This window comes from Malus sylvestris, chromosome 2, assembly GCF_916048215.2.
Source record: "Malus sylvestris chromosome 2, drMalSylv7.2, whole genome shotgun sequence".
Classification (NCBI taxonomy): Eukaryota; Viridiplantae; Streptophyta; class Magnoliopsida; order Rosales; family Rosaceae; genus Malus; species Malus sylvestris.
Window position 1 is genome coordinate 9,823,089 of NC_062261.1, and position 23,372 is coordinate 9,846,460.

Sequence of the window (23,372 nt, forward strand, 5' to 3'; positions counted from 1 at the left end):
GAAAAGCATCCGGTACTGTTCACTTTAACGAAAAACCACATTTTTACACTAAAAAGTCAATCCTGGTACTATTCACTTTACCCTTTATTTTGTCCTTATCATTAAAACTCAAAGTTTTCAAGCCCTTTTCATTAGTTTTCCTTAAATAAAAAGATCCAATGCCTAAAATAATTCTTTCATGAGTTTCATATTCTTTTACGAGTTTCATGATGTCGGTTTAATGATTTTTCAATATTTATCAAAAATTAAATATTTTTAGGTTAAAATGTTCATAAAATTAAATTAGAAAGTCTACATAATTTTTTTTTTAAATTACTTTTAAGATCTTAAATTCATTCTTTAATAATTTCGGACGAAAAATTTAACTCATAAAGGTTAGAACAAAAAACATTGTTTCCAAGTTAAAACCTAATTTTCTGAGTTCAAAATTTTAAATTTTAACCCAAAAATTGGAGATGGTATATTAGGAGGTCCAAATGACCGTAGTGCGACAGACTTGCCTACTTGTTTGTTTAGGGTCAAAATCAGCAATGCAGTTCTTCCAACGATAAACCCAATCCCTATAAATTTGTAACGACGGACCTATAAATTACTTTAATAAAATTTACACATGACATGTAATTTACATTCAAAACCCGCTCATTTCTTTCCACATCTGGTGTCGAAAATATGTCGATTGAGAATGACTAGTCATAATCACTACCAAGAGCACAATATGTACATAAATAGGACGTCGTCTGGGCAGGTTTCTGATCTCTTGTCGACTCTACAACATCTGTGCTGCAACACTAAAACCACGGGTGCCACGTTGGATCCATCATGCACAAGTTCCTCGGAGTCAAGGCAGCGTCAACCAACTCAGTCACTCCGCGCTGCACCGACTGCGGTGGTTCCATGACGTTATCCTCCTGAACGCAGCACAACACACACGACACAAGATTAGGGGCGTATAAATTAGCAATTGATTCTGCATTCTGAATCAATTCTGGAAACCAATAAGCCCTAAAACAGCATGCATTTTTGCTCATTTCATGACACAGGCACTCAACATCATTGTTAGTACGAGCCTGTGTGTTGTTATAAGATCGGAGGCACTGGCTTACCTCTTCGGAAAAGGACTGGGGGGCGATTCCATTGATCCGGCCAATAACATGATCGACATTGCTGATGACCTTCTGCTTGAAGTCAACGGGGCTCATACTACCCCCTCCAGCAAACGGGGCCATAGGCATACCGAGGGGTCTTCTCCAAGACCAAGACAGCAGCTCATCACGGAAAAACATAGCCAACTGATGCCACAGATGTTGACTTTGCTGCAAAACAGAAAGATTGGGATTTAGGACACAATCTCTTTTTCTTACATATAATTTATGCTCATACAGAAAGCAACTGCCAAGAAAAACTCACTTTGGGTGAAACAACAGCCTGTGCAGAAGCACACATTGCAGACACAATGAGGCCTTCCACTCCAAAATGAGAGAAGAAAGCTTGCATGTTCCTTGTAAGACGAAAAGGCACTGGCTCATTCAATTCGACCATTCCATTTACATCATATGCAGGATGAAAATCGGTTTGAAATATTTTGCCTGTGTTCTTAGCAAATAAAATTTTATTTGGGGACCTCCCTCCAATTTGTAGCATGAGAGACATAAGGCTCGAGAGGGCCAACTGGATGGCAAACTGCTTCTTGAAAGTCCACATATGGTTCCCATTTAACAGAGTCTTGTACATGTACTGGGAAAAAATGCCGTCAGATACAAGATTTTTTGTTATGTCATTGTAAGCTTGGAGGCGAAGGTCTCCGACAGCTTCGTTAATGACTTGGCCAGATACAACCGGGTTCAATTGCTCCTTGAAATAGGTGATGGGAAGATCCGCCTCCTTGTCATTCCTTGAACAGTGATTCTCATACACCTCAAGAAAGGTGCTGTACATCAAATCATCTTCTACCATTCGGACCTGCACATACAGCAATAGTCGATTTTAATAAGCAACTTCCTTTTTCTTTCCATGGTTACAATGGCAACCACATTCCAAAGACAAACTAACTATAAACCAACCAGGGCATAGTAAAATGGGTTTATCCATAGATACATATCGAATCTAATCCCTCAAATGTGACAAACCTGGGACCAAACAGGAATGATGATTGGCGTGTGAATGGATATGTGGCGTCGCCTTGATTCCTTGTGCTTATCAAACATGTGGTTCATCACACGGAAAAGCTGCAATATTCGTTCATCACTTCTAGCATTAGGGGTTAAAGATGTCTGGACAATAAAATGACGTTGGGAACCATCAGAGCCAATAAGAGTCAAACGCCGGAAACTACTTCCATGTCTTCGCACTATTGGTATATCAGCTCCGACCCTGTCTAACTTTACTGTATGGTCAGGTGCAATTTCCTGCAAACATTAATGTTGTTTTTATATAAGAATATACATTAGAAAGGAAATAGAATTTTTAATCGACTTGATCCAAAAGGGTTTATCAAATGCTTGATAGTCATTTAACATAATAGAATCAACTTGGGATACGTCACAACCACCTCCATTCATCCAATGACACAGGAAGACCAATCAGATAAAACCATAGAACAAACAATAAAGCCAGGACAATGATATGAGCAGAAATGTGCAAAACACTGATTTAGTTACCTGATCGCTAAAGTACTGTCCTGGAACTTCCACATCAACAACATGGAAGTCGCGCAACACCCTGCTTTCCTCTTCCAGCTTCAAGACAGCTGGAAACCTGTCCTCAACATTGCTCTGGAGGACATTTTTCCAATGCTTTAACCGCTCAGTCAATTCAGAGAGGGTGGCTGGGAAAGTAGTCGTACTCCCAGGATCAAGATCACGCTCGAAATCCTGTTTGTACTCTCTCACAAAATCAACGTGCTTATTCACAGCATCTTGTGAAAAACAAGCTCGGCAAACACCGGAGAGTTCCTTCTTAAGCGATTGGGGAACTTCAGCTGTTGTGGGAGTTGGGTACTTGTAACAGCGGTGGAGCAAGGCATTAACCACAGCTAGAAGTCTCTCCTCTGGCAGAGTGACAAACCTTGAACCAATTTCAGTCAGCAGAGTCTGCACCCGGAAAGTTAAAAAAATTAATTAGGATTGGTTTTCTTATATATATATATATATATATGACTTCTAAATAACAAAAGTACATCAAATATTTAACTTTAAAATTCTGAGACAGAAATATCAGACCTCAAGTTCACTAGCCAAATTAGTATGTTTGCTTCTAAGAGCCTCCATTATATCCTTTGCAGCATCAAAAGCGCTGGCAGCAGAGGGTACCGAGCCCAAAGCACCATTACGCCTTAATGCACTCTGACCACCATCATTGATGGTTGAGGAACTTTGCTGCTCATTACCTTGATGCATGCCACTCTCGACAACTGTGGACCTTTCAGATTCTTGCCCATGAGTGTTTCCACCATCATGAGAACCAATTCCACCACCAGATTGGGCAGTTTGGAGAACTTGGTTGTCTGACGATAAACCACTGCCACTATGACCTTGTACTCTAGAATTCCCATCAGCTAACCCAACTGAACCAGCACTCGCACCAGAGGCACTTTGCTGTATCCTTTGAGCCATTGCCATTCTACTACCAAGCTCGGTTTTATTTGCAACATCACGCCGTTCAAGCAAGTATGTGCGCAGCCAGTAATATAGGGCCTGAGATTATAATCCTCGAGAAAATCAATATTTATGTTGGAGTGAAATACTGTAATATTTGGATGTCTATTTCTTTGACAAACTTAACATTTTACCTGGGGAAACACAGTGGCGATTTTTAGTAGGACGAGTTTGCAATGGGGAGCTTCTGTCCTCTGCAAAGAAAGTAAGAGTTGTGGAATCCAAGAAAGCCAGACCCAGTGGGGAATTTGGTCAATATATTTATCAAAAGACCTCCCAACATGTTCATTGGGAGTATCAAAGCTTAGAAGATATAAAATACGAGCTAGATGATTTCTTGAGTTAGATATCCCAAATCTGATGCCTTCAAGAAAGCAACAGACAGCATACTCCAACCATGTTTCATCATTCCCTTCTCTGTAAGCCTGTGCAAAACAGATAGCAAATGGGTCACGCACCAAATTTTTTTTTTTTTTTTTTTTTTTTTTTTGTAAAAAAAAAAGAAACTAAAATCATCAAACGCATTTGAAGCAGATTACAGGACATACCATGTCACAATAATTCCCCCAGCTTATCCATCCTTTAGGCAAATTTTTGAAAAGGTTGACAGCATTGGAGTATGAAAGATTAGCACCTTCATAATCATTTATCTTTAACAAGAAATCCCCCTTCAGACGAAATATTTCTGCTTTATGTTTCACAGGAAAATACTCTAAGTTGGTGCTGTTGATTAGATTGAGACCACTGGTAAGCTCCCCTTTCATTTTCAAATAAGCTTTTGCCTGTTCTGTAATCTTAACAAAGGCCTCCTGGTAAAATACATGGAAAGAGATTAGAAACCTGTATCTAGGGAAAACAGAAGTGGTTTATGAAAAGATATCACCAAAACAACATATCACAGTTCAACAAGTATAAAACATCAACTAAGATGATCGGATTCAAGCAACATAAGGTTCAAGATGGTAATTAACATATGACCAAGTTACAAAACATATTCCAGAAACGAAAATAATACACTGAGGGCTTTCAACACATCAGCTAGTTACCCCCAGAATAGAGTCATTGGCTTGTAGTGGAGGATGTTCATAAAGGCCCAACAACAATGTTTTTTCTCATTTGTACTTTTGGTGGATAGAAATAAGCAACTAAATCAAATAAAATAATATGGTTGTAGTTATTAATACCTGCACTTCCATCGTTGAATGGCCGTACATCTTTTCAAGTATTGAGACACAAACATCGTATAGGCCTTGCTTACGACCAATGTGAGCAAGCTTATTAACATTCCAAGCTTTGTCACGATAACCAAGGTGATGAAGTTGTGGGTTCGTTGATGTAAAATCTTTGAATGCTTCTATGACTGCGTTGTACATTTCATTCCTCCACTGTAGCAAATCATACCAAACAGACATGTTATCCCATTCATTTGGAGTTCTCAGTCTCCAAGTCTCAAGAATGTCCTTGAGATCAGCATAAAGATTTCCATGTACACCAACCACAGGACTCCCAGAAAGTTTGTTTCCGTTGGCAATGTCCACAAGAATTCTTGACGACTCTTGAACTTCAACTAGCTGTTGGAATTGCTGTAAGAGAGGAATCCTAGCATGGATAGACATCTCTGGCAACTGCCACCACTGATCCAAGGCAAGTTCAACACCTTTCCCCACTATGTTCTCAGCATCCCCCACACCATTTGCATTTCTTTCATGAAGCGAAATGAATGATTGTATAAGGCGAAGTTTAGGAGTATCTTCCACCTGAGCCCTAGTAAGTACATGATCCTTCATGTATACCCAATCAGGCAATTTCCAAAGAGTATCAAGTAGTATTTCGTAATTCTCAATACTCTTACCATATTCTACCAGTGGTTCCCATTCACTAAGTTGACCAGCACAATACAGCCATTGTTCTTCCCAGAGACACATTTCAGCCTTCGGTACTGTGTTGTTATATGTGCCTTGAGTTGACTTAAGCATAGCTTGGTAAAAGAGGCTTTGAGCACGCTGCCAGTAGCCATGCTGAACTAGTGAAAGCCCGGCTCTAGTTTCTGCAGTGATTGACCTTTTCTTCCACAATCCACACCTCATGTCTTCTTCATTGAGCAAACGATAAAGTTCCGCAAGAGACTCAGAGCACTTTGTATCATTTGTGAACAACATGACATGACTTTCCAGTAGAGCCAATGCTATGTGCCATGCATTGTAAGTTTTCCCAATATATTTAATGAGCTCACTTGGCATCCGAGGCTGAGGGTGGCTCAACTGAAGCCCTTCCAGAAGGGCTTGCACAACATTTGGTCTGCTGCCTTGCTGCTTCTTATGATAATCTTTTGAAAGCAGAGCAATCATTGGTTTAGCTAGTGCGACCTGCTCTTCCTTGTCTAAGGTCACCCAAGCAATGGGAAACACCAACACCCACAAATGATAAGCGACATTGGCATCCGCATGAGCAAGCTCTCTCAATGGAATAATAAGATCAGCCACCTAAAACAAAGGAAAAATTCAAAAGGAAAGGTCAGAACTTTCCATTTGAGTAGAATATCAATTACACAAGCTTGTCTGAAGATGGTTTGCCACCAACAGATAAGGAAGCGAAATTACTTAAACCTTAAACATAATTAATAGTAACGGAATCTGGAAGAGAGAGTTAGAAACCAGGCATTGTTTTAGGGCAAATGTAATATAACATTAATGTATGTGACCATAATGCCAAGTGTCATGCTGAAGTGGGATTACGAATCCATCAAAATTATAACGTCTTCTGGAGTTCTTAACACCATGTCAGCATGCCTGATGGTCTCATCGTTGCAAAATAGATTCACCAAAGATAAAACTAATGAACCATCGTACCTTGAGTTTGCTCATCTCATTCAAAAAACGTGCATGCTTACAAACAAGGGTATCAAATGTTAGAGGAGCATCCTCGGAACCATCTGGAATATCAGTGACCTGTTGGTGCATTCCAGGAGGGTCTGGAGAACCTGAAACCAGAAGTGGTGGCACCTTTGCAGAATTTGGAGGAAGAGTAATAGGTTTATCCTCAACTAAGATTGCTAAAAGAAGATCAAGGCCCTGTTTGAGCCAGAATACATCACCCAAGGCTTCCCAATCCTGAAGGTGAATGACGTACTGAAGCCTAGCAAACAATGTTTTCCCGAGAGATTCATGATAAAGTGAGAAAAATTTGATCCGGAATTCAGGATCTCTTGCACGTAAACCAAGCATGAATTGCCTTTCCACCTTCTGAAACACCTCTTGACGCAGGGAGAGGAGATATCTGGAAGTCAACCAAATATTTTAGTATATCCTTTTATTCAAGTACAGCAAAAATGAACTCAACTACATTACTTACTTATTTGAATCAGCACATAATCCATAAAGAAGCTGAAGATATTTAATGTCCCACTCTTCCAGAGCAATTGAGAAGTTTAGTTTATCAACTTGCGAAAGCTTTTGAAGAAAGGAAACTATTTCCTTTGGAGTAAGAAAAGCATTTGAAGCAACAGATGAGCCTGGCTTTCCAAGGTCATCTTCAATCCACCCTTTTATTACCTCAAGTATGCAGAGAAGCACACTAGAATCAGTGCCTTTCTCAGAAAGCAAGGAATTTAGTATTTGAGTTACAGATCTTTTGCACTCTGGAACAAGCATGACCCTTTCACTAATAAGTTTCAGAACAGAATTCAGATTAGAAATGACGGCTCCCACATCGGCACCTTGACGAGAAGATGAAGCTGCGGAATCCAGATCTTTTGTTTGGCCCTGAAATAGAGGACAAGGTTCGCTAAATATAATTCAACTGAAGTGGGAAGGGATATGATCCAATATAAGACACTATAAGATAAACAAAAAGAAATGTCCATTAAACGATACAAAATTTTCCCAAATAACAGGAACATATTCAACCCTTCCAGATATAAGTTGACTAGAAGGGCAGAGCATATTGAATGAGCTGTACAAATTAAAACCACTGCCTGATTGGTTACGATCACCAACTACCATTTAGCCAGTGGCATTTAGTCCCCACTTTTGATGGAGGAGGTCCTGAGTTCAAAATTTTGTGGATAAGACTTCGTGTTTAAGTTGGAAAAAAGGATTAGTAAACAATTATCATTAATGCCAAATCACAGGTGTGTTCTCCAACTGGGTTGCATATTGTCAGAGTTCTCCTTCTGACCGGAAACGTATGCTCCTGTCTCAAAGGTATGCACACAAAAATAATTGATAGAACTATCCCACAACTTGAAGGCAACATAAATTCTAATTTCAGAAGACCAAGAATAGAAAACGCAATGATGTATTCAAAAACCCGAAACCAAACAAAAAGTAACATAGAAAATCAGATCACTGGCAGCTGATACAACATAATAGACACACATATAATAGAGAAAAATAGCAGCAAGTAAACATATACATGAGGAATATACAAAGAAATTTCTATGAATGTATATGAAACACGAAATAGGTAAACATATAAGAAAACAGACATACTTGTCTCAAATTAGAACTTGATGATGACCCCATATCTCGTGCCAGGCGTTGCAGAATACGGACGAAGATGTAAGGATCAACAAAGTTCTTTTGCACCTCTGTCAAGGTTCTAATCACAAGCAGCACAAAGCTAATTGAATTAACAGTGCTCTCCTCACTCGAAGTTTGAGGAGCTGTAACAGTATTGATGTGCTTCTTTATTAGATCATCAACCTTGTGATATATTAGATTCACATCTTGTGGAGTAGTAGCTGCTTCTAGAGGAAAAGCAACAAAGACCATTTTCAACAGGGAGCACAATGACTTTCCGGCATCTAACAGTTTATACTTGAAACATGGTTCAAGAATCTGTCAAAAAAAAGTCCCCATAACACCAAAGTTGAGTGTGTAACTCCAGGTAAGAGCAGACTTTGCAAAAGAAAACGATAAACAGATGGTGGTGTAAGAAGTAAGAACATACCTGGGAAATTTGATTGATGTTATTTCTGATGAACAAATGAGGCTGCTTCTCTAGGACCTTATTCATGACATCCAAGCCCTGCGCAAGAGCTGTGGAAGGGTCCTTGGACTGAGGTTGAATGCTGCTCAGAAACTTCTCTAAATAATTGAATTTAACATTGGCAGTTGGCCACACCTCCAAAGCTTGTGATAGTAGGTCTAACGCTTGTTTGTACATAATACTTGCTTCCTTGTCCTTGGGCTCTATGACCAAAGCAACCTGTTTCCAGAAACCCATGAAAGTGGTGAGACTATGAACTACAAACAAATATACAAGGATTCCATGTCAGCTAAACAATAGTGCAGCTACAGAAAGATTGCCTATTCAATTATAGGTGTCCTATAAACCAAGCATAAGAGTTTCCAAAACAAAACCAAAACCGAACAAATTCAATTATATATGGAGTATATAATGTCAAAAGTCCAAGATAAGTGTAGACATCTTTTCTATTCCCAGAAGTTCCATGGAAGGAATGTCAATTGGCAGAGCATCATCGGCCAGAAAGCTTAGGTTCAAATAATGACGTTCTTTAATGCCAAAGAGATAAAAACCATACTTAGTATTTTCAAACCATCTCACTCATACATAAAACAAGTGGGATAAGTTGAAAGAAGGGTGTTACCCTTATAAGGAAATTGATAATCATTTCCTCCATAGCAGCATTTGGCTTGAATTCTTCATCAGGTTGGCTAGCAGACCCAGGGGTCTCAATGTTAGGGATTGTGGACGGTCCTCCAGGCGACATTACACAGAGGGATTGAAGACCAGGTTCAACTTTGACACGCTTTGTTGCATCTTCTGGAAATGTAGACCCATCCACAGAACGCTTAGGATCAGCACTAGCAGGCCCTGGATTAAAACCCTCACTGTTCTGATTGTTAACATCACCATCCGCCACTACTTTCATTTCATTTTGTCTCTGTCTTTCCCATCCAACAACCAAGCCAGCAAGTTCAATTGCAAGACGTCTGTTTTCTGCAGAGGTGGTGTAAGGCAATCCAAGGCGACTAAGAGAATTGACCATCTGAGGTACAAATTGAGCTCTACAGCTGTAAAAGAGATCTGAATGGCGCACAATAAGCTGAAAAATGTGAATCAGATTAGGGATTGAGTGGCCTTCCTCAACCAAAATTTTTTTGGTGTACCGTATCCAAATTGGCATACGAGAATCTCCAAGAGGCAACCTTCGTGGTAGTGCTGGCATTAGTATATCGAGGGCCTGCTTGACCAACATTTTATTCTCTGGCTGGCAAGTTCTCAGGAGCGCTACAAAAACCTGCATTCTCAAATCAACGTCAGGGTACTAAAATAAGAAATTTTTATTTTAACAAATTGTCAACAATGAACCCAAAGAATGTGCATTCTACGGGGGTGCACGAGCTGTGAGCACATGCTGGTGCATTCCAGATTATCAAAGAACAAGCATATATGTTAATAGACCACTTAACAATCAAACGTTTGGTAAATAGCTTAAAATTATAGGATTTATGTTATTGTCATTTCAAACACAAAAGGGGAAGTGACCTATTGTCAGAGCATAAATAATAGCACAAAGCTGAAATTCTATGACAAATAGAGCACCAAAACCAAAATTTCCGAAGCAGTAAAACTTAATGTCAATAAGGGATTAACAGCTTGTGCCAAGTGCCAACAAAAGATATCATGGTTACAATGTGCAATACCTGGAGTATAATTTTTTCTGGGGCTTGGTAGGCCTCCAAGAAGTGGCAAACATTTACAAATGCCCACTGTTTACTGGCACTATCTTCGCGTTTGAGATGATTCCAACCAAATTTGATTAGTTCTTTCCTATGATGTACAAGGTCATTCTGCAGATACTTAAGAAGCAAAGTGGCAAGCTGCAAAAGTTCTATTCTCAAGGGCTCGTCATATTCAGCAGAAACCTATGGATGTACAGAAATGGTGAGATAAATAAAGAAAATAATTTATAATCTACAAAAAAAAAATACTTTTGATTATTTAAAAACGGAACTAAGGAGATAAGATATAGTGGCCCTGAAAGCCTTTAATTTTTGCAGGAAATATACCTCTTCCGGAGGATCAAGAAGTCTGTCTACAATTGTTTTTATTATAGTTTGGTCAACAACTTCCCAACTTTGATCATTTTGGAAGGAATGAGCAAGCATCGGAAGAATAAGCATTTGCATAATAACCACCAGATGATCATGACCAAGTTGTTTTGATTGGAAAAGATTTAAGAAATGCAAGAGAAGTGCTTTCTTAAAGTTAGGTGGATAACCTTCTGCAACCTGAGAACAGATGATGATTGCTTCACAAACAGTCAACTAAGTAAAATAAAAATGACATAAACAGGGAGAAAAGTACATACCTCGATGATATAAAACTCCTTCAAAAATGTAAAATCAATTCGAGTATGAAACAAGAAGATGGAGAGTATTTCAAAGAGAACATTCACTTCTGTTTTGTCATGCCGTAAATAATTCAGGAAGCATTTGACAAGCCATTTGCTTTCCTTAACCTGCATTTAAAAACATTAGAAAGTAAAAAGACCATAGGGATGGATGCGGCCGCATGTTACATGACACACAGAGTTAAAAAACCGAAAGGTCATATAATTAGTTTAAGAAACAAAGCAAGGCTTTTTCCCATCTTAATGTTACCCAATAGATGATCAACAAAGAAAGTATAGAACTTCAATATAACAAGCCACTAAACTTGCCTGCACTAAGTTCAGCTCCTGTTCATTATGCAAACGAGATAATCTTGCAGGTGACTTCCAAACAAGTACCAAGGTATCAAACACGATGCGGTTACTTTGTAGCCAGCCAGGTATCAATTTGACTAAACTTTTTATGAGTGCAAGTCCCCGAAAATAAGCATCTGGCGTTGCACCAGGATGTGCAGATGGGGGATTAGAACTATCAGATAGAGGCTTAACAAGACCTTCGTCACCCAACAAAGCAGGAGGTGGAGTTGACGTTCCCGAAGCAGTTGGCAAAAATTCAGGAAAAACACTTGCAAGTATTTTCTGCGCTGATTTAGCAAGTTCATCTCTCAAGGGCTGGCCGGCATCCGACCGGATTATATACATAAACCTAGGTTAAATGAGAAAATATATTAAATGCACACAAAGAGCACTGGACGAGTATGAACACCGGATGAGTATGAACACAATTTAATCATAATAATATGATGTCTGTCTGAAAATTTAGACATACATTTATCCGTAGAAAGTTTATAGACCACTCTTCACCAATGACCATGAATACTTCCATGGTCAATTATCCCTGAATCTAAATAATGCCAACCATTTAATTTATTTCGAGAGTTGGTGACCATGGATTTTCATGGTAAATGATGGACAAAAGATCACAAGGCTGCCTAAATTGGCTGATCCAAACCGTGTTGGGGATTCGTTCAGTTTTAACTGCCTATTTATCTATGCATAAATACACACATGAATATCATAACTAAATATTACCTCCTGAAGTACTTCGGTTCACTTAATCGAGCAAGAAAATAATCGACTGCTAATGTCGCATAGCGATTCAAAAATTTTGTGAGTGGAAGTCGATATGGACTGTTAATCTCACTGTATACTTGTCCAGGAAGAAGAGCTCCTTCCAATTCAATAGTCAAGGTTACAAGCTCATCAAGGAACTTTGATGCAGCCAAAGGAAGAAGATGAAAAAGCTCGATGATAGCTGGAAAAAACACAAATGTGACATAATAATATCTGTAATCATGCATATGCATAGGCATACAAGAAAATCACCAAAAGTAAACAACCAAAAATACATTACCGGCCGCAATTTTTGGCTCTTCACCAGCCTTCCATGATTTCTGACTTTGTGCAAGTTTCTCAGGCTCTAACCATTTCTTTAGGTGTTCCAGAAGCTTGCCACCTAAGGTAACATTAAACCAATTGGACAAGAGTTCAAGAAGACGGGCCAGACCTTGCAGAAGAGGCATGTTCAGATTCTTTGTATGTGCCAAGTTCACCAAAATAGGCCTAAGGCTGCTCTGCAGAAGTTCTTTTGGCATCCTCTGCTGATTAATAACCTGCACAGCAATGGAATACAGTGTTTTTTACAAGAAGACAAATGAAGTACATTTTTCAAAAAAAAAAAAAAAAAACACTTTCCAGCAATATTGCAAGAAAAGCATATGCCGTGGAAAAGGAAATAAGAAACTAGATGATGCATAATATGGTCATTTATATTCCATGAATCACCCACCAAATGGTTATGGCTAAACTGACCAAATAAACATGATAGTACCCAGATGAGTAAAATTACAAGAAAAATAGACAAGCAAAGATGGGGCTATCACTAAGGCAAAATAAAAAAAGGGAAGCCAATAATTCCCTAGAACAATCATCGTTAATACATCCAGGCATGCATTACAATACAACTAGAAAAGAGAGATGGATTGACTAATTCAAAAGAAAACAACACCTGTCGCAGGCCTTCCTTGGCCACAGCAACAATTTCAGGTGTTCGACATGTCAAAGATTTGAAAAACATGGAAATGATCTTTGCACGCAATTCTGAATGATTTGGAGTTTTAAAATCTGCCCACGCCATGGTAGTACAAAGTAACTCAATGCAGGCTGTTCGAAGCTTATTTAGTGATGTGGCCACTTTTGGGTTCATATACTTCACAACCCACACAGTATCATCAGCCTCAGCTATTTGCAATGCTTCTTGGAGAAAATTAACCAAATCTTGTGTCAGCTTGAGAAGAGGTGGCCTCAAGCCCAAACAGAAGTTTAAAGCTGTAACTGTCCCCACCTATGTGCCACCAAATCAAGTCAGAAAGGACTACAACAAATTCTAGTAAAAACCATTAACAACATAGATTACCTGTTGATCGACAGTTTTTGAACGGAGTGGTCTTACTAAAAGTTGCTGAAGCAAATTTTGATATAATGGCTCGAGTAGCTCAGATACCTCACTACCAGTTCTACTAGCCAAAAGTGCCAAACACGACTGAACATTCTTTCTGACAATAACAGATGCATTGGGATTAAATAATTCTGCAGCAAGGAAATCAACCACTCCTTGAAAGCTCTGCCGGCGTGGTTCACTGTTTGCTTCATCAACATTATTAACCACACGAAGAACCTGTGTAAGCACCTGACTTGTCTCTTCCTGCTCTTTGCTAGCATATATAGGAAGCCTTTTAAGAACATAAACCAAACCGTGCACAATTCTTACTTGGAAAAGGCACAGGGTCTCAACAGTGACCTTACCAACCAAAGCACCAAGTCCCATAACACCTCCCATCTGCGCTTGCCAGGTTGTACCATAGCAACAATGCAAAAGACGAGGCAGAAGTTGCTCGAAAACAGGGATGCGAACACTTGGGGGTGGAGAGTATACAGGATTTATTGATGGACTCGAGACCATCATTGGAGTACCAGGGCCTCTTGACATCAGAACATCAGCATGCTTTGAGCGAGCAAGAAAGAGAAGTGTTTCAGAAAAAACATTTAAAGCACTAAGTGCAGCCGTGGCATGGAGCCTGTTTTCATCTGCTAGCACATCAACAAGAGCATCTAAAAATATCAGCGGGTCTAACTCCTTGAGGTTCGAAGAAGTATTAATCTTTGACCTGGAACTGGAACCCACATGGGCATTAGATGAAAGCATAGGACCCCCAAGTGCAGCATTGGCAACTGAGGTATTAGTTGAGCATGAATCAATATGGAACATCATCGCAAAATGGCGGCATACATTCACAACAAAGTCATCCTTGGGGTCCTGGAGATCTAGCTCCACACTGGCAGCAATAACAGTCATTAAGAGAGTCTTGAAAACAGATTTTTCAGCGATAAGTTGGGTCTTCGTTTTTACACCTAAGTCAGCCTGCAATCATGTCCAGATTTATTATAACGTAATACTATTTTTCTTTTATCATGTCCAGGTTTATTATAACATAAACTCAGTGGAAAGAATATTAAGGGACAGGTAAAGAAGATATGGAATAGAAGTTACAATAAAACAATTGTAATAGACAAACAACGAGAATACAAAACCCAATAAGCCATTGACAGAGTATTCACTTTTCATTCTTTTTTGGTTGGGAGAGGTATACAGACAATTAATAGCCAGACAGGTATATTCTAATACATAGATTTACACGTGCATTAACTGAAGTATTGTGCAGCATCTTCTCAGTAAAGCACTAAATAATGAAGATGGCCTTACAGTGAAGACCAATAACAGGATGACCATATAATTCAACTTTCACTTTAGCACCATTATCACAACTACATGGCCAGACATGAATATGACTAATATATAAAGCAATAAAAGTTTTTATCATAAGGTTCAAATCACTAGAAGACAGCTTTCTGCACTTAACAAAGAACATTAAACCAAACTAACCTTCATGTCTGATGTTTCAGGCCGCTGCCATGAAGAATCAACTGCAGAGACCAACAAAGTTGACAACCGACTAGGTGTGCCTCCATCGTCCTTAATCTTTTCAGGCAAATTAAGCTGGGACGATAAGCAAACACGAATAAACTTCAATGCCTGTTTTCGGTAGAAAGTATCAATTCCACCATTTCTGTGCATAACAGCTTCCACGGCAAGATTAATGCATCGATCCAGTGGCACCAAAAATGGGGTTGAAGGCTCAAATGTAAGAATCGTGCGAAGACCATGCTCTGGGTTCTCCTTGCACTCAAGTGCAAGGGGTTCTTTGAGAAAACGCCTGTTACGACCTCCTAACTTGCCAAGGAGTTGCAATGCTTTTGCACCCCAAGGATAGGGAGCAGGCCTCAAGTGAGACCATAGGGCCAAAATCACCTCAGACATTACATTGGCCATGCTGGGTTCCAAAAAATCAGGATTCAAACTATCTACCCAAAACTCAAGTGTTCTTAAACCTAAACTCACAAGATCATCACTTCCTTTAAGACACAAAACAAGAGGCTTCATAAGACGGGGAAGGTGGGGTAGCAAAGAACTTAAGCGTGCAGGCAAGGTTAAGCACAACTCCAGCAAAAGGTCCCTCATATCTTCCCCTATTGGACCCTCAAGCATCATCAACAGCATATTAAGACAAGGTTGTAACATAGGAATCAAATCCCTCAGAAGAAGATCAAATTTGCATGCTGCAAGTGCTCGAAATGTTGCATGAAGAAGTTTCATATAACCAAGAGGCCTTTCAACTTCAGTAGCGTTTTTCATGCACACTTCCATTATAACAGGAACGTGAGGTTGCAAAATACGTTCAAAATCTGAAGGCGCTTTTGGAACTGCAGCAAATACAAACTGAAAGAGATGCAATACTAGTTTTGCTGAAGGTGTATCTGGATGCTTCAGAACATCAAGTTTACTGTTTACAAGGTAATTAACCAAAACATCTGCAAAGGGGCGGTATACTTTAGGAGCTTGCAGAAGTGTCGAGAATATGTGAACCAACTGTGTATTGCAAATCATGCACTCGAATAGCTCAGGCATACACAACGAGAACATGTCCATTAAATCTCGAGGTTCCATAATAGCCAGAATCTGGGAAAAGAGCTGCAGCATTTCCCTCTCCTCATCCTTCTCCTTGAATAGAGCCAAGCAATGCACCCCACTCTTTAAAACACCAGAAGCTTTCCGAACCTACCCAATAACGAAGTAGCATCAAGTGATTGGGACCACAATACAAATGTTAAATTTCATTAAATGAATTTGTAAAATTTGTAATACCTCATCTTCTCGCATCCCTTTAAATGCTTGAGGCGCTGGTAAATTAGATGATGGTGAAACAAGCACCTGTGGGTGTGTTCCATGCGTGGAAGGAGAAACCTTAAACCATCAGAAATGTTGAATAAGATAACAAATGTTAACAAACTCAGGAAAAAAACTAATAACAGAGATAATAATACCTGCGCACGGGGCAAGTGTGCATGAGTGATACTCCATATGATAGTCTTCATTCCTGTCAAATACAGCAAAGACTGATCAATTATTTATAAATTAAAAAAATAAAAACAAAAAGGACTCAACTGAAGAACATAACTATCAGGAGTACAAGTATCATTATTATCTATGACGTTGAGAGAAATAGCAAAAAATGTGGTGAGGATCAATTACCCATGACCAATGTCTTAATCAGATGCTTACAATCATTGATTTCCTTAGAATGCTCAACAGTTATCTGCAAGTTCAAAACTGCCTGCAACCAAATGATATGCCACAAAGTAAATAAAAAATGAAAAAGATCCCGTGCTTAATGAAAAAGGATGGCTATTCAATCAAGCAATTAAAGAAATGGAAGAAGTTTTTTGATAAGTAAACGATTGTATTAAGATCAAAGAAAACAGAAAAGAGGTTGGTCAAGAAGACCGAACCAAAAAATGAAAACAGCACAGCTTAGAAACTAGAACATAGAAAACAACCCAGCACAAACAAACACCAAAAAGCAATTAGAGAACGGCTGCTTTCCAGTCTAGCCTAGTCAAATAGAGAGAAATTCCCCTGAGCCCTGAGGAAACAGAGGCCCAGAGAGCAGACAAAAACAAAACTATATCCCACAGCTTTGCGAAACCAGCTCCTTCAAATCATCCAAGATCCCCTTATTTCTCTCCATCCAAAAGACCCAAATTTTCGCATGAAACGTACAACTCCACATGAACTTGGCTTTCTTTCCCTTCCAATTCACTAGGAGGGGGGGGGGGGGGGACAATTTTTCGGGACTACCCGTGTGATGCCCATCTCCTTAACCATCTTCAGCTACAAACTCAAAGTCACCAGACAATGCAATAAACTATGGTCAACCAATTCCAAATCGGATTTGCAAAGGATGCACCAGTGAGGGGATAAACTAGAATGGGGGCTCCTTTGAACAACTAATATGCCTGTATTTTATTTCCATACGAAAAGTAATATCGACCTGATTTTCCAAAGAATTACATCAATACAAGCAGTTTCAAAACCTGTGCCACTCGAATTTCCTCATAATTCCAGAAAATTTCAAAAAGGAAACTGAAAGCTACGTGTAATTCCATTGGCTCATAATCCCTAATGGTAACCATATTTACAACCATTTTTTAACATCAGTCACAAGTGCAGCATAGGTGATAAACCTATAGCTATCATTAAAAAGAAAAGAAAAAGTTCAAACACAAAGTACTTTAGCATCAACTAAAGAGAGCTCAGATAAGTGATACAAGACAAAATATTAACGGACAACTGGAAACCATAAGGCATTAATGCACACACAAACAGCATCTCAAAGAAAAGTTGACAAAACTACCTGCACAGGGAGCTCAAGCTTTGACCTCAGAGTAGCACGGTCCTTTCCCTCCTCAGCCTCCTCCAACAACTATCAGTTGACAGGAGACATGTCAGTATTGACAAATAAGCATGAAACAAATAACAATCAACCAAAATCAGCCAGATATAAGCAAATACAAAGAACCGCACAAGCCAACGACTCCCCCAAAGTTCTGGAGAGAGTGCTGATCATGTCTTCTTATCAGGCCCTTTTAGCCAGAAATTATGGTGTTTTTTATTTAACGGTATCCATGTTTGCTGGGTGATACCAAGACCTTGCTTCTCTTTGTTTAGTGGGAAGTTTATGATCTTAGGTGGTGAAAAAAAAGGCTCAAGTTTTCTGGAACTGCTTGATGCTGGCTGTTGTTTGGGTTATTTGGTCAGAAAGGAATCAACAAATCTATGAAGATGTCAGAGGGATGGAAGTGGAGGACATGCAGAGAAGGTTAAGTTTTGAGTGGCACTTTGGGCTCATGTTTCTCCTGTCCTTAGGAACATATCTCTATCTGATCATATTCGAGATTGGAAAGCTGTAATATCATAATATAGAGTGTATTAAGATCGATGTAGCATAATCAATTATATTTATCTTGCCTGTGTATGGTGGATTACTTGTTCACTTTATATATTTATATGTAAAGTTCTTTGGTTTGGAATTAAGCTTCTTCTTTTCAAAAACCAACTCCCTCAAATATAAATCTAAATACATTGTCGGAAAACACATCATTGTTTGAGGCCCAAAAAGTATGAAATGCAACACAAAACTCTTTTACTCACAAAAACCATACAAAGACAACACACACAATTATATGTTGACATAAGCCCGTATGGTAATATGAAAGCTTTCACATGAAACCAAATTATCAACTAAACAAGAGGCCCTTGTGGTTGAAAAAAATATACAGCAATCAAAGATTACCTGAGGAATAGTGCGCTTGAAAGTACTAAATTTTCCAACAAAAGCATCCAATATACGCCCCTACAGAGAACCAAAATATTTTATAAGATGAAGGAAAGAGAAAATTCGTACTGTTATCCAAGTCAAGCCAATATAGGCAAAGAATTAGGCTGTAACTCAGACCAATAGAATCCGTGCTTCATCCATAGATGGTTGGTCAACACCTTTCTCATATATTGGCTCCACCTGCGTGGTGTACCAAAAAAACAATACATAAAGTGCATCCCCAAATGAAAACAAAACAGACATAATCTCCTGGAGAATAAAGTTAGCATATGCACCAGATTCAGCATCAAGCGAGCACAAGTAGTATGAATGCTGAGCGACAATGAAGCATCGTGCATGTTGCTCGAAAACAAGTATATGATTCGGGATAACTGCAGCATAAAGGTTATAAAGGTAAGCTTGTTCGAAAATACTGTGTGAATGTGTGATATGAAAGTATGATGCCAATTGTTGCGATTAACAACCATCAAACATTAAGAAACTAAATAAAAAAGGAATAGAAGTGCCAAATGGGGCACTGATCAGTAAAGGAAGAATACAGAAGAAAAACACAACCCTGTTAATTGATTAATTTCACACTTCTCAATCATATTAAAGGAAGGTTACTTTGGCTCATAAAAGACTTATTGGGAAGCATACTCATAATGCTGGACAATGCACTTAAACTCAAACAAAGTTCATTTAAGGATTCAGGTTGAACCAACTTCTTTTAGATAGGAAAAACGACCTTCATTGAAAAAAGAAATCAAGTAAAAGGGAGATCTCCTTTCATCGAAAAAAAATCAACATAAATCTCCCACCTATGAACTACTAAACCAGCATTCTTCTCTCGCTTTGCAGAAGTGCAACAATCAAGTCAATATCCATAATTCTCAGAATGCATAACTGAAGGCTGACACCTGGCCTAATTGAAGATGATGATAAGGAGGTAAGACCACCCACTACACTGAATGAAAAGTGTATAATGAAGGGTCGAGCCTCATTAATGAGAAGACTGATGGAACAGCAGTCTAGTTTTATATTAGGCAAAACACAATAGAAATACCTGTGACAAGGAGAGGTCCGAACGAACATGATGAACAATCTCTGCAAGTAGACTATATGCCAATGGCCTCAATGTCTCAAAGCAGGCTCTACCACTTCCAACCAGAACCCTGAAAATGTTAAAGCATATAGGGGTTAAATAAAATTGGAACAGAAGTTAGCTACATCAATATTCTTACTTCTTGTCACCATTGAAACAGGTTAGCATATAGGTGAAACTGAGGTTTTAAACCGAAACAAGTAGGAATAATTGACAAGTAAAAATGTGGGAATGGACACCACAGTTCTGGCAAGTTTGTGATTATTGCAAACTACAAGGAGGAAAACTGATGCTCAAACAGGAAGCTGATTGGGGGAGAATATAGATGAACTTATATATAAACGCTATAAAAGTCAATATCTTAGCACATTCCATGACACACAATACGAAGCTAACCAATTATTTCTATATCTCAGCAAAACCGAAAAAGAAATCACTTCATTCTGATGGCAACCGACAGTACTTTCTAGCATAAGACTGGTCTAGGTGGAAGCAGAGATTCCCATAAATATTAAAAGAGCGACCTATATGCACCATGTGCCAAGCCTGCCTGTCCTTAGCAGCCACATTTCTGTACATCTCTCTGGCACATAATGCTTATCGTTTAACCATGAATTCATTACAGAGAAAACAAACCCCTCTTGAAATCTTTTCTAAGAATATGTTTAAAGGCTATAAACAAGAACATATCTTCTCCATTATATGAAGATATTGCATTTATCAAAGATTTCACATGTCAGCTTGAAGTAAACTTTCTGTATCATGTTTTTTGCAATTTCGAGGTCACCGTATGATTGAGTCAACAGTGTTACCTTTCCTCCAATAGTGTGTCAATCAGAGGAAATAAACCTCTCTTGAAATCCGTTCCAAGAACATGTTTTAAGGCTACTAACAGTTCCTGCGCCCAACAAAATATTGGTGATTCAGACTACAGTCATGAAAGAAGAAACGGATCCAGGTGGAGAAAGATAAAATTAGAGACAAGAATACTTGCCTTTCTAATCGATACAGAATCTGAACATGTAACAAGCAAATTGACTATACTTTTACATATGCTTTCCTCATGGGGCCTGATATAATCAGCAAAGCTCTTCAACAGATATGTTAAAAATGAAACTGTCTGCAACAGAAGAGAAACAAACTAGTAAACGACTAATGAAGAAAACACTGATGAGTGGACAAAAACATGAGATGATATGTAAGAAAGAACAGTGCCCCGCTCACAGAATTTAATACATATATATTCAGCAAAAACACCTGCTTACCTTCACCTGTGCACCCTTCAACTCAATGAAATGAGTCCTCAAATGCAGAGGAACCTTTTCAGGGCCAGGAACAGATATAGCAGCAACCATCAAAGGCAAGAGGTGAGGAATATTGGTCTGCACAAGTCGACTATACAACTGAAACAAAAACATGACCACCAGGGGACTCTCGGTAATTATCTTGAAAGAACGGGTACTGGGGTTAAGCTGCCCACCCCCAGCATACCCACTACCACCAATACCACCGCCGATACCACCGCCAATACCACCGCCAATACCACCGCCGATACTACCGCCTCCAATACCACCACTCAATGATTGATCTGAAGAAGTATCCATCGGCTTAATATCTTCCCCGCCCACCACCCCATTTTCAAAGAAATGGTTAACAGTCAACTTAAAGTTCTGGTAAACCTTGCAAACAAAGTCCAAGAATGGCTGAACTTCATTTTCCAGAGTAGGCCTAAAGTTCCTGAGGAGGTCGAAGATTATACGAATACATATCAAGCCATTCTCTTCGTTGTCAGTAGTAAGTACATGCATTGCAACCTTCAAGAGCTCCTGGACAAAAGGACGGAGTACTTCACTGTGGGGGAGACGATTGAGAATCTCCACCACTATATTCCGGAGCTTGTGTTCGGGATTGTCAGTAAACTGTGGCTTTGTAATTTTCTCAAGAATCGTTGAAAATGCTCTAAAGTAGCATTTTAGAAAATTCAAGTATTCTGCAGTGTGTGCAATCTCTAGGCTGTCCCGAACCTCCATTGCCATCTGAAGCCTTGCCTGAATTGCTGTTCCAAATAAAAACGAACAATAACATCTTAAAGACCCATCAATCAAACTTGGTTGAATAAAAAATAAGCTTTATCTATCATAGTTACTTGGGTCCGAAAACGGAGGCTGTGTTTGGTTTACTAGACATGCACTAACGGGAAAATGTTAAAATTTCAAGTCTTCAATGCACAGGAAGACGAATTTTTCTCAATTTAAATGGCCGATTAAATTCAATCAAATTATTACTAAAGGAGGTTTAAAAGCTCAAAAACATAGTTGAATTATGCTTCACAGATAAATATACGTATATCCATATATCTATATATATATATAGAGAGAGAGAGAGAGAGAGAGAGAGTACGGAGGTCGGGCTCGACGAGACGCCGAGCATGTTGCTCGAAATTCTGAACAGGACTCATGGGCTCAGTAGCACGAGCACAAACCACCCAAAAACCCTAGCTTTCCCGGGAAGAAACACAAAACGCACAGCTTCGAGACTCAATCCCCACAATTCCAAACTAAACTGCTTCTACAGCGCGACCCTGCGAACTCCTGCTTCTTCCACTCCAATTACCACACTCCAAGCAAAACCCGGAGCTCCGCTACTTGCTGCAGTGGCTGAAATAGGAGGGATCGTAGAAAAAGGGGATTGAATTTTGAATGTTTGGGAAATTAGGGTTTTGGAAATTGGTGGGAGTTGTTCGTGATCGTTCTAATTTCCGTAATGGTTAAGCTATTTACGCTAACAGTGTCTCTGTATTTCTGTCCCTGTCAAAGACTCAGGTCCTTCGGGGAGGACTCGACAATCGACATTTGAGGGGAAATGCGCTTTAGTGGTCTTTAGGGGACGAAGGCCTTTCTATATAGTGGTTTGACGAAACTGTGGAATGTTAGAGGCCCAAAAACTTGGATGTGGCCCATTTTAATATTTTGTCATAATTTTCTAATATTTGTGGATCTTCTTTTATTGATCATTTAAAATTAGAGAGTTTTAACGAAAAACCGTGGTACTGTTTACTTTAATAAAAAATCACATTTTTACACTAAAAAGTTAAATCTGGTACTATTCACTTTACCCTTTATTTTGTTCTTATCGTTAAAACTCAAAGTTTTCAACTCATTTTCATTAGTTTTCTTTTAAAATTATTACTAAAGGAGGTTTAAAAGCTCAAATAATTAAAATAATTAATGTATCGGCCCATTAAATTCAATCAAATTATTACTAAAGGAGGTTTAAAAGCTCAAATTATTACTTATGGATCTTCTTTTATTTGACCACTCATGGTTTTCTAATATTTTGTCATAAGAAACAAAAAAAATAATTAAGAGTAATATTTCAGAAAAGGAAAATAAAGAATAATGCTTAGTGAATTTTTAACG

The 23,372-nt window shown here is 38.8% G+C and overlaps 1 protein-coding gene across 2 annotated transcripts; it reads right to left on the minus strand.

The window, feature by feature from the left end:
* Positions 1-563: 563 nt before the first annotated feature.
* LOC126611772 (uncharacterized) lies at positions 564-22,818 on the minus strand. Of its 2 annotated transcripts, none has more exons than XM_050280142.1 (35): positions 22,354-22,818; positions 21,219-22,009; positions 20,948-21,073; positions 20,766-20,851; positions 19,915-20,023; positions 19,145-19,240; positions 18,987-19,049; positions 18,825-18,884; positions 17,886-17,954; positions 16,724-16,805; positions 16,516-16,568; positions 16,337-16,402; positions 15,017-16,249; positions 13,490-14,494; positions 13,082-13,417; positions 12,428-12,686; positions 12,106-12,328; positions 11,344-11,719; positions 10,993-11,142; positions 10,691-10,912; positions 10,325-10,546; positions 9,265-9,918; positions 8,604-8,861; positions 8,144-8,491; positions 7,005-7,414; positions 6,503-6,929; positions 4,838-6,136; positions 4,202-4,462; positions 3,788-4,078; positions 3,219-3,692; positions 2,658-3,089; positions 2,127-2,405; positions 1,408-1,959; positions 1,104-1,313; positions 564-908 (listed from the first exon to the last, which is right to left on the minus strand). In XM_050280142.1, the coding sequence occupies exons 1-35, from the start codon at positions 22,409-22,411 to the stop codon at positions 789-791; spliced, it is 11,700 nt and encodes a 3,899-aa protein (XP_050136099.1). In that variant the 5' UTR covers positions 22,412-22,818; the 3' UTR covers positions 564-788. The 2 variants fall into 2 exon arrangements, with proteins under 2 accessions (XP_050136099.1, XP_050136094.1); XM_050280137.1 differs by having other exon boundaries at positions 16,337-16,435.
* Between the last annotated feature and the right edge of the window lie 554 nt (positions 22,819-23,372).

Bases quoted from the DNA above. Each gene is read 5' to 3' on its own strand.
- LOC126611772 (XM_050280137.1), bottom strand. From the start codon at position 22,411: ATGAGTCCTGTTCAGAATTTCGAGCAACATGCTCGGCGTCTCGTCGAG. The intron at 13,418-13,489 runs GTAATCTATGTT...GGTGGCACATAG, and splicing joins CAAAAACTGTCGATCAACAG to GTGGGGACAGTTACAGCTTT. The intron at 12,687-13,081 runs GTGTTGTTTTCT...ATTGCTGTGCAG, and splicing joins CCAAGGAAGGCCTGCGACAG to GTTATTAATCAGCAGAGGAT.